General features: G+C 41.5%; 1 protein-coding gene across 2 annotated transcripts in view; it reads left to right on the top strand.

Moving 5' to 3' along the window:
• GALNTL6 (polypeptide N-acetylgalactosaminyltransferase like 6) overlaps positions 1–14,773 on the top strand; it is a 1,199,405-nt gene that overhangs the window by 1,124,829 nt on the left and 59,803 nt on the right. For both annotated transcript variants that reach the window (XM_035022700.1, XM_035022699.1), the window contains one exon: positions 5,543–5,764. In XM_035022700.1, the coding sequence (XP_034878591.1) occupies positions 5,543–5,764 (222 nt within the window). The remainder of the gene's footprint in view (positions 1–5,542; positions 5,765–14,773) is intronic.

Here is a 14,773-nt window from a genome sequence, read left to right as displayed (position 1 = left end):
ACAAATAACTTTTTAGTATAATTATGGCCCATGTGTTAAAAGATAAACTGAAGCATATTAAAATTTTTAAGGGTTTATTTGAGCAAAAGTCTGTTTGGGCCATGTCAAACTGGAAGTAATTAAGGGCAAAGACTTATATAGAGAAAAATACAAAAGCAAAGAAAGGAAATAATTTGAATGGCTATAGCTTAGAGCCTAGTTGTCTATTTGTGATTGGTTGTACCGAGTGTTTTGATTTCATAACCTTGAGACATTTCCAGGCTGGGATTTTGGTTTGCATAGGTAGGCCACCATAGCTTTAGAGCAACCTCAGTCTGGTGGCCTCCTTGTTTAATTTAATTTCATTTAATTTAATTCAGTTCAGTTCAGTTCAACTCAACACATGTAATATGAATAATACAAGCATTATACAACTATTAATTGCACTTATATTTTAAAATTATTTGTTCTTTACCTGAAATTCAAATTTAACTACATGTCCCACATTTTATCTGGCATCTCTAATTGGGAGGAATAAGAAGAGAGTTTCTGAATGGGTGAGATCAGACGAATGAGGGGAAGAAGGGCATTGAAGCAGGAGAAACCGTATGGACAAAGCCAGGGAATAACTACATTTTTTAAGTGGCAATGAGCAGAGGAGATCCCATAGCAGAGGTCTCTTGGAGGGGAATAAAATTCAAGAGGACTGTTAGGGACTCTCTGGAGATTGCCTTGAACAGTGGGCCACCCTCCTACAACATAATGGTCAATGAGGCGTTAACTCAAGAGCCAGCTGTCGGATTTCTTTTAAGTGAGTCATCTTTGCCCAGGAAAACACCTAGAAAGGACATTTTGGCTATGGAAGGGTAGGCCTCAGGGTTTGGCCAGGATAAACAGGGACAGACAATGAGAAAGCTGAATCACTCTGCATGACAAGGGAGAAGAAACGACGACATTCTAGTGCAGTCCTACTAAGGCGACATAAGGGGAAATTTTGAGGACAGCAGGATGGTAGGGGGTGAAAAGACAGAAAGGGAAATTTTGGCCAAGGAGAATTCTCTATAGCAGCCAAAGACTATGAAAGAAGTCAAATATTCCACCTTACGTCATCTGCTGTGCTTTGTCGTCTGAGGCTCTGCCACCGCCCTCAAATCTGCAGTCACAGTCCATACCTTAGTGATCTACCTGGGGGGCGTTTGAGAGGCGAGGAGAAGCACACAAGTGCCCTGCTCAATGCTCTGCTAGACAGAAAAGAGAAAGCAAGCCTGGGGCAAGATGGCAGTAGGAAGGAAAGGTCCCCCAACAGGAAATCGAAGTTTTCCTTGATTTCCTTGATTTCCTTTGTGTGAACACGAAGCCCTGGGAATCCACACAGATCTTGAGGAAAACAAGGATGTGTAATTTGTAGATGAAGCCATTCTATTTAAATCTCAAATAACAGGAATCCCAGCTAACACCTGGCTCCATGTGTGTAAGACAACCTTGATAGATCCAACTTCAGATACTTTGGGAATAAATGATTGCACATAGAGATCTTCCAGAGTCCATTCTTTACTCTTTCTTTTGTCTTGATAACTATTTTTGGACCCTTTAGCATCTTCACCAATGTTCATTCAATCAGTCCTAAGGAGAGACGGGCCAACTCAGGTTGATTTACTGTTCTCTTTGTTACCATCTCTGGCAAGAGACGTGATTAGATGTCTCAACTGCGTGATCCTGTACATGTGTACACAGCTGCAAATGTTTTAAGTGTGAAATGCTGCTTTGCTCCTTTCCTATTACCTCCATGTATTTGGATGAGTGTATAGATGCTCCCATATAAATACCGCAATGAACTCAAATGTGTATCTGATTATTTCGTTTCCTGGAATGGGTGAATTTCTTCTACAATCTACAAAAGGCCAATGAAACTTTTGCAACTGCTTGTAATATTTCTCAGCTGTGGTTCCAATGCCTTCCCCAAAACTAAGTACTAATTGCAGTGGCAAATGAACACAGTGTATTGTTACTTCCAGAATAATGACTTCAGAATGATATCATTTGGCCAGTCACCTGCACTGATTGGGAGTGAGGACTATTCCTTGACTATATTAAGCGACTCTTTAGAAAGTTTCCTCCTGGTAGGAAATTCAATTCAGAGAACAGAGCGTCTGTAATGGAGGAGGTCTAATGAGTCATTGGGAACATTAGAGAATGGGCAAGATGTTGTATTTATGTTTTAAATGTTTATGTAACGCTCATTGCTGGAGGGAAACTAGCTATTACAGTTTTTGCAATTCTCATGCTGTTTCTCTTTTCCCACCTCCTGGAAAGCTCCAAAAAAAGGATGATTTGACATTATCCCTGGAATACATTCATGATCCTGCTGCTTCCTTTAGAGTGTTGGGGAAATCAGCAAACCTAACCTGCAACCAAGTTTATTTTGATTTGAAAAGGACATGATAATGCAAAAGCTACCAGCCTGGTTCCCCGGTTAACCATACCGGTTAGCTTCCCTAAAGTTGTGGACAATTTGACCAGCATGCTGTATCCTGCCCCATTTACTTACTGATGATGCTTATCCTGGCTAACATTTATCATGACACCTCGAGTCATTTCCAGTTGAATGCACCTGAACTAATCAGCTCCTCTTTGAGTTTTATAATTCCTATTTTTATTTCAAAAATCCAAAGCAACAGGGGCACCTGGGTGGCTCAGCAGGTTAAGCGTCCGACTCTTGGTTTTAGCTCAGGTCGTGATCTCGGGGTCGTGGGATCGAGCCCCGCGTCGGGGGCTCTGAGCTCAGTGTAGAGTCTGCTTGTCCCTCTCCCTCTGCTCCTCCCCCCCACCTCAAATAAATAAATAAGTAAAATATTTTTTAAAAAATCCAAAGCAACAAATATCTATGCTTTGGCACCAGCATTTTTTAAAAAATTGTTCCTATTTCAGTGCCTTTACCATTGGATATATGCACACACTATGAATTTGTTCACATTCATTTTATAATATATTTTTTAATTCAGCAATTAGCATGCCCAGATGAGCACGTACCTGTGCTTGGAATCATTCAAGGTGCTGGGTTTTAAAATTAAAAAACAGATCTATACGTAACTTCATGGAATGTACAGTCTAATAGTGCTTATTTACACAAGTCAAAATAGATAGCTTAGTGACAAAGCTATCAGAATTTTCAAGGCATGTCTCTACTTAATAAAGTCATTTTCTCATTACTCCTGGGTAATTTACCTCTTTGCCTCTGCTTTTTTATATTTCCCTGCCTTTATTCACTTTCATTTATCAGGGAAGCGTAAAGTAGTGGAAATTAAATATTTCCATTTTATATAATAATTGGATTTTAGGATAAAGGTTGGAACCCCAGCCTAAAATCTAATTTGAATATAAATAAAGTTTTAATATTATTGATTAATTTTTTTCCATTCTATCTTTAAATCTTTTTGCTAATCATAAAAATTGTCTGTCCAAGGACAGATAAAAAATACCAAGCATTTCATGCAGAACATTTATCAGAATGAAAGGTCAATGGCGAGATGATGTTGAAGACTCATACGTAAATGTTACAGGTGTGTGTAGTGCGTGGCGCCATCATCCGTTTCCTTGTCTTTCTCCAAACAAATCAGGCAGTTCAGAATGTGTGGCAAGGGCTAGAATATGACAAAACAACATTGGTTCTGACTCTGATCGTCTGTCGAGGTAAACTGGAGTCAGAGGAGTGGAAAGTGTCATGGGCAAGACGGTGCTGTTGGGATGTCAGGCCGCACAGCGATGGCAAGCAATAATCCCTCAGAAAAAAACTCTTACACTCTCAATGTCAGGAGTCTTGGAAAGGAAGGAACATGGAGACAACCAAGAAATCAGAGTAGTCTTTGTAGCACTGTCTCTTTTCTGCACCTTGCTGTATTAACTGAGCCCTTCCTCATGTCTACTGGCAACCAAAAGCAACCAAGGAGTGCGTGGAAGCAAGTGGAAGGGCAGGGAGAGGGGTGCATGGAGACAAGCTCAGATGGAAGAGAGGCCCATCAGGGACACTGGAGGTAGAGGTGGTGGGACAGAACAAGAAAAGGGTACAATCTTACAAGAATGAGATATTTGGAGACTCTGACTCCTGGCAGAACTCTGGGCATATTTCCAGGCCTTAATTAGGATTCTGTAACAATCTTTAAGAGAAAATGATTTTCCTAAATATCACTAGTTTTTCCTTTAGTCACTTATGCCTGGATCTTGTTAAAGTTTCCAGCCATTCTGCTCACTTTATCTTCTAAGTACAAATGAGAAACTGAAAGGGTCCATATCACAGCAACTGAGTACTTGAAATAAGACATTTGAACACAGGGCGCCTGGGTGGCTCAGTCATTAAGCGTCTGTCTTCGGCTCAGGTCTTGATCCCAGGGTCCTGGGATTGAGCCCCACATCGGGCTCCCTGCTCGGCGGGGAGTCTGTTTCTCCCTCCGACTCTGCCTCTGCCTGCCACCCCACCTGCTTGTGCTCTCTCATTCTTTCTCTGATAAATAAATAAAATCTTTAAATATATATATATATATATATATATATATATATATATATATATATATGCCTGAAGGGGTGTCAGAGCACATCTCATCTCAGCTAAAGACGACAGGAACAATTCAGTTCATCTGTGGTCAAGCCCAACACTGGACGTCCAATTACTTTCTGCTAATAATAATAATATCCATAATACCTAGTGTGTGCTGGGTACGAGCCCAACCACTTTATAGATGTTACTTCACTCAATCCTACAACCACTCCCATGATGTAGGTACATATTACTATCTGTACCTTCCCAGGTGAGGAATCTGAGGCCTGGAGTGGATGAGTTATTTGCTCAATCTCAAAATTGATGAAAGGGCAGAGCTTCCTCCCCGGGGCCCACACGGTCTCCCACCCCTAAGGAGCATGCTTATTTCCCTACCATCAGCCTCCTGCTTCCTTCACCCATGGAAACATCTGCAGAGAAGACCGGCTAGTTGGTGCTTCATGACGCTTCATTATGCTTCATTCTGCAGTAAATTACTGAATTCTGCTTAGCAGAATTGTACATAGAAAATATCATCAGAACATAAGGTCTTGAATTTAGTAATGCTGGGTTGTCTCTGTAATTGGGAGAGAAGAGTAACAGCTTGTTTGTCCTCATTCTTTCCAAGATCCTAACTGTTCCTTGAAATGGTTTAAGCAATTTGATGCCTAAGAAGGACTTCATTATCTCCAGTTTCAACTCCTTTAGTTCTGCGTGAAAAATAAAGAATTTATAATCATGAAATAACAGGAGGGATGAGAAAGTTGATGTAACCGTAAGCTGAAATTTTACTGAGTCTAATAAATTATCGAACTGGCAGTTGAACCCTATGCCAGAAGCAGAAATGTGTGCAGGGCCTCAGACGAACCATATCGCACCCCCTTGTAGTCACGAAAACTCCCATTTATTAAAAAGCCACCAACCAGCGCGGCCTGCGGTTGTCAAACTTCTGGTATTTTTCCAAATCTCGTGCAACCAAAATCACCCTTTGAGTGCCTAGGTCAATAAATGACATTCTTTTCTGCTGCACAGAACCTGAAGCGGGTGGCTGAGACCTGGATGGATGAATTCGCCGAGTACATTTACCAGCGGCGCCCAGAATACAGGCACCTCTCCACCGGGGACATCTCCGCCCAGAAGGAGCTGCGCAAACAACTCAAGTGCAAGGACTTCAAATGGTTCATGGCGGCAGTGGCCTGGGATGTGCCTAAGTACTACCCTCCGGTGGAGCCCCCACCGGCTGCCTGGGGGGAGGTGAGGAGAGGCTGCATGGAACCTGCGCTTACCTCAGCGCGTCCTTCTCTCCCGGGCTCAGGTGGTGGGAGGGACTGCCGAAACCTCAGCTCCTCTGCCCTTCGGCCAAGTAAGATTAGCTTAAATCATCTCCGATAAATCAATGTCCAACTGTTGATTTTTTTAGAAATTGCCAGGGAGAAGCATTCAGCCCTCAGCCTTGAGAGTCCCACCCAGAACCCTTGGCCGCTATTGACTTCCCAAATGGATTTTTTTTAATACACCTAGAAAATATTTTTATTTGAGATTAGTGACATTGCCATAAGAGCTTGCAGAGAATGCAAATAGCTGTCATGCTACCGTGTCAATAAGTGTGACCTGATCTCCATGATAAGAATCCTTCCCCGTCCTCCATGCATAGCCTTGTTGCTATTGGTGTGTGCAAGGATGAGGTGATGGAGCGGCTTGACTATTTTCTTAGCCGGAGGTGCTATGCAGAATCACGAAGAAATGCATTTCCATAAATACCCACAGCTGTGGCACATGCAGGAGCCACATCGGTTGCTTCAATAAGCACTAACCTTTCCACCTGGGAATGCTTCTTTTTGATTTCACTTCGTGATGTAAAATGGAAAGAACTGAACAGCCCCAGTTTCCAAATTTAAAATATCTATCTTTTGGCATAGAAAGGACTATTGTGCTGGGTGTAGTTCCGTTCAATCCCATTACTATAGCCTTCTCCTCATAGAAAAGTATATGCTAAAGCAAGGACTAAAATTGGATAGGGTGGATTTATCCTAGCAATTGAATCTGCTTTTAGCAGGAGGCTATGAGGGGGAAATTGCAGGCTGGACGGGATGCTAGTGCCGTCCTCGTTCTCAAGGTTTTCAGAAGCCAGGGGGTGACTATAGTGCTTTGTGGGGGAGCCTTTTCATCATTATCCTTGGTCTTGTTGTGTGGGGGAGAACATGCATTAGCCTGGTCGCTGTCTGGTCTGTGGCTTGGCAGAGCTCTGAATACAGGTTGCCCCAGGGCGTGGCAGGAGTGGCCAGGAGTGAGCAGTGTTCTTGGGTGGGCAGTCCCAGCACCCCCTGGAAAATGTTTCATGTGCACTGCTTGTTGTGCCAAGAGGGTCCAAAAAGATGTCATTCTCTACCTGTGCCTGGGATACCCGAGGAACGAAGGAGAGAGTCAAGGTCAAGAACACCACTGCATGGTCCGTTGCCGAATGTTTTTGAATGTGCGCGTGGTCCTAATACTGGCTGCTCAAGCCTGTTAGGGATCTGATCTGATACTTTGCGTCTTGAACATTTCATTAAAGCCTCCCTGGAATATTAGTCATATTAGTCTGCTCCTATTCGTTTTAGCTATCTACCATGGACTTCATTTCTAGCGGTGGAAATGTAAAGTAGACCCCAAGAAGAGCTTTCTTAGTCTAATGCATGGTAGGACACAGGAATTTGTTGCTCAATAAGCAGGGAAGTGCCTTTGTAAGGTGTTTTTGGTTCAGGTTATATCTGCCTCCTATGGTAATTTAAATGCAGTCTTGCCTTAGTGACTCAGAAATATTCTCAAAGACCTCGCAGCATCACTGTGTGATCCACAGCCAGTTAAAATCTCATCAAGCTTTTCTCCATTTTCTGTGGAAACATATATTTTGGTTCCTACGTCGTTACTACTTCAGCTGCAACAGGTCACATTTTCCCTTCGAACCTGACTAAACCATAACCTGTATTTATAAAGCACCTGGCTTGGAGACAGACTCAAAGCTTCTTCCACTGATGTTCTAAAAAAGATACGACTTCCCCCAGAAAAATCAGAATAATCATCTGAAGGCCAGGTAGGCTACGGCAGAAGGTTGTTATTCATTACCTTTGACTGCCTTACACGTTTATGTAGCTTGCCTGGCCCGTGGGAACACTTGCATTCATCATTTCTGGTCTACACAATTAGGCATTGAGAAGATCAGATTTTTTTTTTAACACGATGGCAAATTTCTTTCCCCAAAGCTTCAGCACATCAAACAAAAAAAGGTCATATTTAGGTTTTGGGAAAGAGGAAAATGGGGCTACAGTTCAAGGGCTAGTTGCATTCAGTTGCATTTGTTCAATGAAGATGTGGTCCACAGAAAGAATAAAAACCTGGAAGATTGGAGGAAGGCAAAAAGAAAGGAAACCAACAAGTGACGAGGGTTTGGACTGGTAAATAGTTTCGAAAAATACCTACTTTCTAAGCAGAGTAGATCCCTGAGAGTAAGAAATAGTGCCTGTACATTTAATGTGGGAGGAAAGAGAAGTGTTGAAATGCAGCTTGATCTAAAGGAAATCATGAAAAAGAGAACTATTTCTAACTATCTATGAGGTAATAGCAACCTACTTCTTAACAGTGGATAAAAATGGCTAAATGTGCAGAATATATCTATGGATCATTTTACCTCTGAAAATAGCTCTTTTGAAGTGATCACTCTTGTGTTTTTCTTTTCCCTTTGAGGGGCCTTTTTTTAAAATATTTTTTTTTATTTTGGAATAATTTTAAATTTGCAGAAGAGTTGCAAAGGTGGTACCCAAAGTTCACAGATAGTCTTCACCCCAGTTCTTCCAGTGTTAACCTCTGAATGTTTGCCACATTAACCACAGCGCGTTTAAACTAAGTAATTAACATCAGTACAATACTATTAACTAAACTACAGACTTTATCCAGATTTCACCAGTTTTACTCACTCATGTCCCTTTTCTGTTCCAGGATCCAATCCAGTATATGAGAGGGTTGTTTAATTTCCTATAAACTTTAAATTAATTGTTAGAATGGGCAAAGCTCCTGAACAAACGTAAAAGGTCAATGGCTGTTTTTGTAAGACAGTGAAAAGGGAAATGCAGCCCGTGTGGCTCTTTGAAAGCAGTTCTAGAAAAGAACCACAAACCTCCAGCAACGTAAACACAAGAATCCTTTATGGGAGATCTGTGCCAAAAGCAGGGTAACTGGCTGTTTTATGCACTTGTACTTGGAACGGTTCCCACCTGCTGTTCTGTGTCAGCCTGATTCTGGGTAAACAAGGAAGTGCTTAGGCAATTTTTGGCGCTGGTTGTTAGAACCCACCTTGTAAAGGATAAGTTACAGGCCATAAATAGCCACTAAACTGCTACTCATTTCCCTGACAAGTTCGGATGGATTATTGCATTTGTCTCCTAACTCGTCTCTCTGCTTCTGCCCTCCCTCCCCTCAGCTTATTCTCACTATATTACAGTTATATAATGCATTTATTTATCATGTTTCTCAGCTATGTCCCACACTAGAAAGGAAGAGTCATGACACAGAGATTTTGTTGAATTGTGGAGTTACTCATGCTCTTCAGCAGCTAAAAAAAGTGTTTGGCATATAGTACGTGTGCCATACATATTCACCAAAGGAATGAATGATGAATGAATGGAGGATTTGGGCTCCCCGTTGTTCCCCTTGTCGCTCACTGCTCTGCCCTGAGCCTCCAGAGAGCACACTACGCTCTTACTCCGCTCCACCACACAGAAGAGTCTCCGTGCCCTCCCTTGTTGGCCACACATCATCTGCCACTTTGGAAAGCTCGGCCAGGAAGAGTTTGAGGTGGGAATCTCAGGTAACCGATCGTGATGGACTCTCAGGTCTATGGTCCACATGATAGTCAAGCAAGATATTCAGTATTCTCTTCTGATACCCTCCGGAGAAGAAGGGAAAAATCCAAAAGTGAGAATCCTCTGTTCTGGCAATTTCCAAACTCTCCCTGCCAGCTTCCTACTTAAAGGCAAGAAGAGATTAAAGTCACATGTGATAGAGAAGTGCTTTCCAGAGAAGAAGTCACTGCCTCCTGCCGGTGGTGGACACTGGGTGGATCAGCCTCTGGGAGTGGGTAGAATGGGTGGGGAACAGTGGGTGGCATGGGGCCCAGGAGAAAGAAATAGGATTTTGAGCCATGTACTGAGTCGAATATCCCTTTGTGCAATTCAAGTAGAAGCAATGTGCTTTTCCATGCTGCTGTGTTGGATAGGGTAAGAACAAGTTTAAAGTGGAAAACTATTCTTAAACCAAGCACATATGGAGTGCCTTTTTTTGTGTCAAGATACTAAATGAAAGAAGCCGAATTTCCTATTATTTTTCTCCTTCTTACCCCTTCCCCTCCTTCGAATTCATGAATTTGTTAAAGACATTTATAGTATTCCTTTAGTGTCCATAAAGAAGAGTTCTGCAGAATCCCAAACATCATGTGTAAGAGAGAACAAAAGATATAAAATAGACAAACGTGTCTTTCCCTACCGGCGCCAGAGATTCTTTTGAGATGTGTCTGCTTTCTGCCCTCAATGTGCCAATCTTGGCGCATCCGTCTGTCTTCCTGCAGTGGTGCAAAACTTTTTTTAAATCTTTATTTTAAAAATTCATCTCAGCGCCGAACTCCTTTGGCTGCTATTTAAATTCCTTCCTCAAGATTAATGTCACCGGGAATTGTAGAACCTTCACACAGACGGGCGCCCTCGGTAATTCCAGTTCTCCTCCTCTGCTTTGGCTGCACTTGACTTCTTTTAACTTGCTTTCTTCCTCTTTCTTCTAATGTTCTCACGGTGCACTGGCTTTTCAGATTTCCCCCTATCAGCTTACAGGAAAGGAAGTTTGGCCCTAGGCGGTGTGTTATCTGAAAGCCCATCTGAGGATGTGTTGGTGTCTCTTTCAAACCAATTCTGTGTAAACGCTGCCGCTGTATAATGCAGAAGTCAAAGCCAGCAATTGATGCACAATGAGGGAGGCTCTCTCGCCTCCCCTTGGCAGAGCTGTGGCCGGTTCCCCCTCCTCCGATCCCCCTCCCCGGCAACCCAGTCTTGCAACTGGGAAAGCTGCAAAGAGAGATTGTCCCACCATTCCCTTGGCAACTGGCCCTGCCATTCAGCTGCTATCTGTCTAAACCAGATCATTAAATTAAGCAGTCATTCAGAGATGATTTGTCATTCTCTGAGTGTATTAGAGTTGACTTGATCTGTCATTTATTTTCCCAGGCAGAGGCAATGCCGGTACACTATGCTAATTCATCTCTCTGGAGCTCAACAACGAGATTGAGAAAAATGTAAGAACACATAAAGAATCGCATTATCCTTTCAGATTTTACTGTGTGTTTTCTGAGTTCTCAACAGTGGAGACAGTTGAAGGCAAACTTAAAGTGTCTCATGATAAAATGGATTTTAGTTCCATATTCCCTGCTGAGTAATTTGGACATCTCAGTGGGGCACCTGGGTGGCTCCGCTGGTTAAGTGGCTGCCTTTGGCTCAGGTCATGATCCCGGAGTCCTGGGATCGAGTCCCACATCGAGGTCCTTCTCAGCAGGGAGCCTGCTTCTCCCCCTGCTTGTGCGTGCTCTTTCTCTCTCTCTCTCTCTCTCTCTCTGACAAATCAATAATTAAAATCTTTGAAGAGAAAAAAAAAATTGGACATCTTAGCATCTCAGCAGTGGCAATTTGGCCCAAGTCTAATGGAATCAGAGGTATTTCAGAGCTAACAGATGTTTTTTCTTCTCATATAAATATACCAAGCAAAACGTTCTGTCTTTTCTATCTATTTTGTTCTTCCTTAAAATATATGTATTCATATTGATATATGTTTTACACACATAAATATATACCTTTTGGGGCTCACACAACAGGAGTAAACGAAACTTTAAGCGTATGTTAGGCAATCATTAATTCATCTTAGTTAATTTCCAATGACAATTGGTACCTTTCTAATTCCAAGAATGACATCAAATTAATAGAATTTGAGGCTCACTGAGTTATCATAGCGGGATTTCCAATCCAGGCCTCAGGAATTGGCATAACGAGAAAAAATTCAATATTATCTTTCCAGGCATGGACAGAGGCAGACCTCCATCCCACCCATTCTTTAACCAAGTGCACAACTGGCTTAGAACAAAGAGTGGCCTCTGCAGTGGCAACAGCCCCCAGCTTGCCTTAAAAATCCAGTGACCACCCACAGGCCGGTGGGGAGCAAGAATGAGCACCGCAAAAAATGGGGAAGATTCTTGGGGTCTTGGAATAAAAGTGGGAAAATACTGGAGGTCAATTCTAAGTGATCCAGACTGATGCCAGAATGCATTCTGGAGCTCGGAATTTGGTTTTTTTCATTTGCAGACAGGCAGTAGTCAGGAACAAGAGCCAATATTCTCCCAAGTGTCCTGACAATGTACTGTTAACGGTAGGTCTTGGCTGGCCCTGTCCCAGACTCTGAGAAGTACCACACTGCTTAAAGGTAAGTAGTCCCCTTACATTCACAATATTTTTAGCAGCCTAAATGGCATCAATCAGTCTTAGATTTTGTGAGCAACCTGTCTTGGTTTGGGGAGTCGCAAGATAAGTGCTCCTGTGCTTTCCTCCTGCCTCCGTAGCCAAATACTTTCTCCACGTTTTATTTTCTCACAATTATCTCTTTACATTTTTTTAATCTACTTGAGTTATCTTTCGTCCTGTTAATTTTGAGATTCAGGAATTGACCAGCTTAGATTTCCAAAATCTGCTTTTGTCTTATCAACAACCCTGTAATATTTGGCTAAACCATCTCTCACCTCAGATTTTTCCCTTTTTGCAGTGATGCGTGTAACTTTTTCTGTTGAGCCTCTCTTGCCCATGATGCATATTTGTTGATCAATTTCTGGATAAGATGGCCTATTCTTTAGGCCTGTTAGGGAGAGAGACTAACACAAAAAGGTAATTTCAGAAGGAGCTTAACTTTCCAGCTCAATCCCTAAAACAGGAAGGACATATCAATTTTTTCCAGTCTTGTTTTAGACTCAAGTCATCCAGAACTAATTGCATATATCCAGGCTCTTTGCTTATGCTTTTTTGCCAGAATTGCCTACAAGTTTGCAGCAAACAGTTTTGCTCCAGATCCTAACATTCAAATACTGCCATTCTATTGGAAATAATGAAAACCCACAGGGTGTGATGCCAGAAATAAAAAGCTAAATTTTCTACAATATTCTTGCTGTAAGATATACTGAGATTTCCAATGCTAAAAACACAGCAGCAGCATGATTTTATTTATTTTATTTTATCACAAAAGCCAGACAGAACATTTAGGATGCAAAGAAAAAACACACAACATGGCTATAACCTTACATAAAACTGGTAACAAGGAACTGCAGAATATGGGTTAGTTTAACCTAAGCACCAGACAGCAGCAGGTTTTGCGTGGGATTGGCAGAGGTGTGGAGTCGGTAAAAAGGAAAAAAGGCAGTACTGACAAGTTCTAGAAGCTGCAAATTAGAAATCAACAAATATTCACTCCCAGAAAAAGACGATCTTTTCAGAACAGGAACTAAAGCAATCAACTCTGCAAATGACCAGTAAAATTCAGACATTCTCACAGGCTCCAAGCTGGGGACAAGCACAAAAAGATGATAGGAAACCAAAAAGGGGCCATGGGAATGTCAACTATGCTGAAGCCCACACCTATCTCAGAAACGCTCCAAAATACTCTTTTGGAAAGATGGAGACTCATTCTTTTCCTTTCTGTTGCCCACACCTGCCCTCATAGGAAAAAAAAAAGAAGAAGAAGAAGAAGAAAGAATAAAGATAAAACCTGCTGGTGGTCAAATCCAAATTGAAACACTGTGGAAGCCAGGAGACAAAAGCTTCTGACAAGAGAGAAGAAATGTCTGAGGTAGATCTCAGAAAGCACTGAAAAACAAACACACTTAAAGGGGACAAGACTGCTTTGCAATGAAAGACCCTTGGAACTCTAGACAACAGAATCACAGGCAGGAAGCTGTTGTAAATCTGACTTAGCTCTGAGAGACAGAGAGGCTATAGTTTGTAATACATCACAATAACAAAGAGAAAAGAGCCCTATAGAGGAACTTTCCTCTACTAGCCCAAGAAAACCAGTTTATTTATAGACGGAAAATAAAAGCAGATTACAATAAAACCTCATACAGAGATATTCGACAGGGATAGAGATAAAAATGAGCCCAAAAAAGTTCCAACAGAGAATGAAAACATACTACAAATGTGGCCACAAAGACGAGGAAAAATGCAACATAAGATTTCAAAATGAGCTAAAAGAATCCTAAAAACAACCAAAGTTTGAAGGAACCATCCACATCAGAATTAGAACAGCTCAGAAAGGATATGGCCAGAAGGAAAGGAGGCATGATGATGTGAAAAGCGAGTTGAAAACTCAGGAATGAAAAGAAAAGAAAGACAGAGGATTTCAAAAATGAAGCATACATTGGGAGGAACAGAGCACCAAGTAGAGCCTATGGAAAGCACAGTAAGAGAAACTGAGGCTAGAAGAGAGGAGAATGAAATTAACAAAGTGGAAAGAGAGAAAAGAAACAAAAGGACTCTACCAAAGACCTGGAACAACAAAGATGCAAAGGAGATTTAACACGAATTCGCAAAAAGAAAGCTCCTCCCAGAGTGAAAGACAACAAATACATAAAACTGTAACTCAAGAAAATCTTCATAAAATAAAATATTTGAACCTACATATTAAAAGACTATATTTGAAAAATTCAATTTCTCAATACTGAAACATTTCTAGTAAAGTCATTGTATTTTTTTAAATAAAAAAGCAATTTTATGCATCTAAGCAAAAAAAAAACCTAAGTAAAACTTAGAAGTACAAATATTTTGTACCAGAAAACAATGAACAACATTGTAAAGATGCTACAGAAAATAAAATATGATCCAAAGATTTTTTTTTAAGATTTTATTTATTTATTTGAGAGAAAGAGAGAAAGAGAGCTTGAGTGGGTGGGGGTGGGCAGAGGGAGAGAGAGAAGTAGACTCCCCACTGAACGCGGAGCTCCCACGTGGCTCAATCCCAGGACCCTGAGATCATGACCTAAGCCGAGGCAGATGCTTAACCAACTGAGCTACCCAGGTGCCCCAGAGCCAAAGACTTTATATCCAAACAAACTATGCCTCAAGTATGGAGCCCATCAAAAAACTGTTATAAATATCGAAGAATTCATGGATTATTTTTCCCAAGAGTTTTTCTGAGAAACATACTAGAGAATGA

The sequence above is a fragment of the Mirounga leonina genome, unplaced genomic scaffold, assembly GCF_011800145.1.
Source record: "Mirounga leonina isolate KUSES-001 unplaced genomic scaffold, KU_Mleo_1.0 Mir_176, whole genome shotgun sequence".
Classification (NCBI taxonomy): domain Eukaryota; kingdom Metazoa; phylum Chordata; class Mammalia; order Carnivora; family Phocidae; genus Mirounga; species Mirounga leonina.
Note: the sequence above shows the minus strand (reverse complement) of the source record. Positions and strands in the feature narration are given on the sequence as shown.